Below are 1,289 nucleotides of genomic sequence, written 5' to 3' on the forward strand. Positions count from 1 at the left end.
TTTAAGAACTAATTCATCGTTTGACCTTACGTCCATGACGCGAGTGATACCACTCATACAGATGTCGTAGATGAGATTCACCAGGCTGTGTTGAAGTTTACGGCTACTCGAATCCACAAACTCGGTCAATGTTTGCTTGAAATCGTATATATCAAAACTGTCGACTACCAACAACCTGCCGAACGCTTTATCGTGGATGTGTTGTTCGTGTAGCTCGTGGATCTTCGTAAGATACACAACCAGTCGATCATTTTTCTCAGTCATCGTTTGTCCTTACGTCCATGACGTGGGTGGTACCACTCATATAGATGTCGTAAATGAGATTCACCAGGTTGCGTTGACGTTTACGGCCACTCGAATCCACAAACTCGATCAGTGTTTTCTTGAAGTCGTGTATATCAAAACTGTCGACTACCAACAACCTGCCGTACGCTTTATCGTAGATGTGTTGTTCGTATAGCTCGTGGATCTTCGTAAGATATTCCACGTCGACCCCCATTTCTTCTTTGCGACCGCGTCTCTTTAACCTGCGGTGACATTCTTCTACCGGTGTCCTGAGATATACGGTCACGACATCATCGTTTTCTCTCGACGAAAACATCGAGGGGATTTTTTCGAGTATATCGTTGAGGACTTTCGTCTCGAAGGCGGTCATGTACTCCGAAGCTATGTTGTTAAATATATGTTTTACAGAGAACGTAGACCTGTCCATGATTACAATCTGTCGTGCATCTCGAGTCAGGTGGTGCGTCGACGTTTCGTAGTTCTTCAGAGTGTTGTACGCGTTGAGCTGAAAAGCCATGGCCCATCTTTTTCTGTCACTGTAGTACATATCCAAAATATTGACGCCGTCGAAATTCTGCCAGTCGGTGACCGGTTCCGGGATTACGTTCATCCAACGTTGAATGCATTCAGGTTGGTTGTGCACCAGGAGATCCAAAAAGGTTGTCTTCCCCGCGGCTATGTTCCCTTCCAGAATGATGATCATCCTGCAGTCGGTTGTGGACGGAGTAAACGCAGTGGCTATGCGCAGGTATTTATTGAACATCCCGCACCAGGTTCCGACGACGGAGCGCTGTCAGCCCGCCGTCAACCCGCAAAGGTCCATCCGGTCGTATTACCGTAGTTAACCATCCGAGAGTCGACCGACTTGTTTTAAATCGACGGCACCTTTCGCTTTAATAGTGTACGTAGTTTGTACCTGCTGTTATTTCGAGCGGGACGCGGCTCGTGCAATTGTTCGGTGTGTTGTCGTGAATATATATTATGATGTAACATTACGAACATAT

The 1,289-nt window shown here is 46.4% G+C and overlaps 1 protein-coding gene across 1 annotated transcript; it reads right to left on the minus strand.

Annotated features, from left to right (window-relative positions):
* Positions 1-256: 256 nt before the first annotated feature.
* On the minus strand, positions 257-1,048 carry LOC124370667 (deoxynucleoside kinase-like). Its single transcript, XM_046828954.1, has one exon. It carries the CDS (start codon positions 1,046-1,048, stop codon positions 257-259), a length of 792 nt encoding a protein of 263 aa, XP_046684910.1.
* Positions 1,049-1,289: the final 241 nt, after the last annotated feature.

The sequence above is a fragment of the Homalodisca vitripennis genome, unplaced genomic scaffold (assembly GCF_021130785.1).
Source record: "Homalodisca vitripennis isolate AUS2020 unplaced genomic scaffold, UT_GWSS_2.1 ScUCBcl_370;HRSCAF=2215, whole genome shotgun sequence".
Lineage (NCBI taxonomy): Eukaryota > Metazoa > Arthropoda > Insecta > Hemiptera > Cicadellidae > Homalodisca > Homalodisca vitripennis.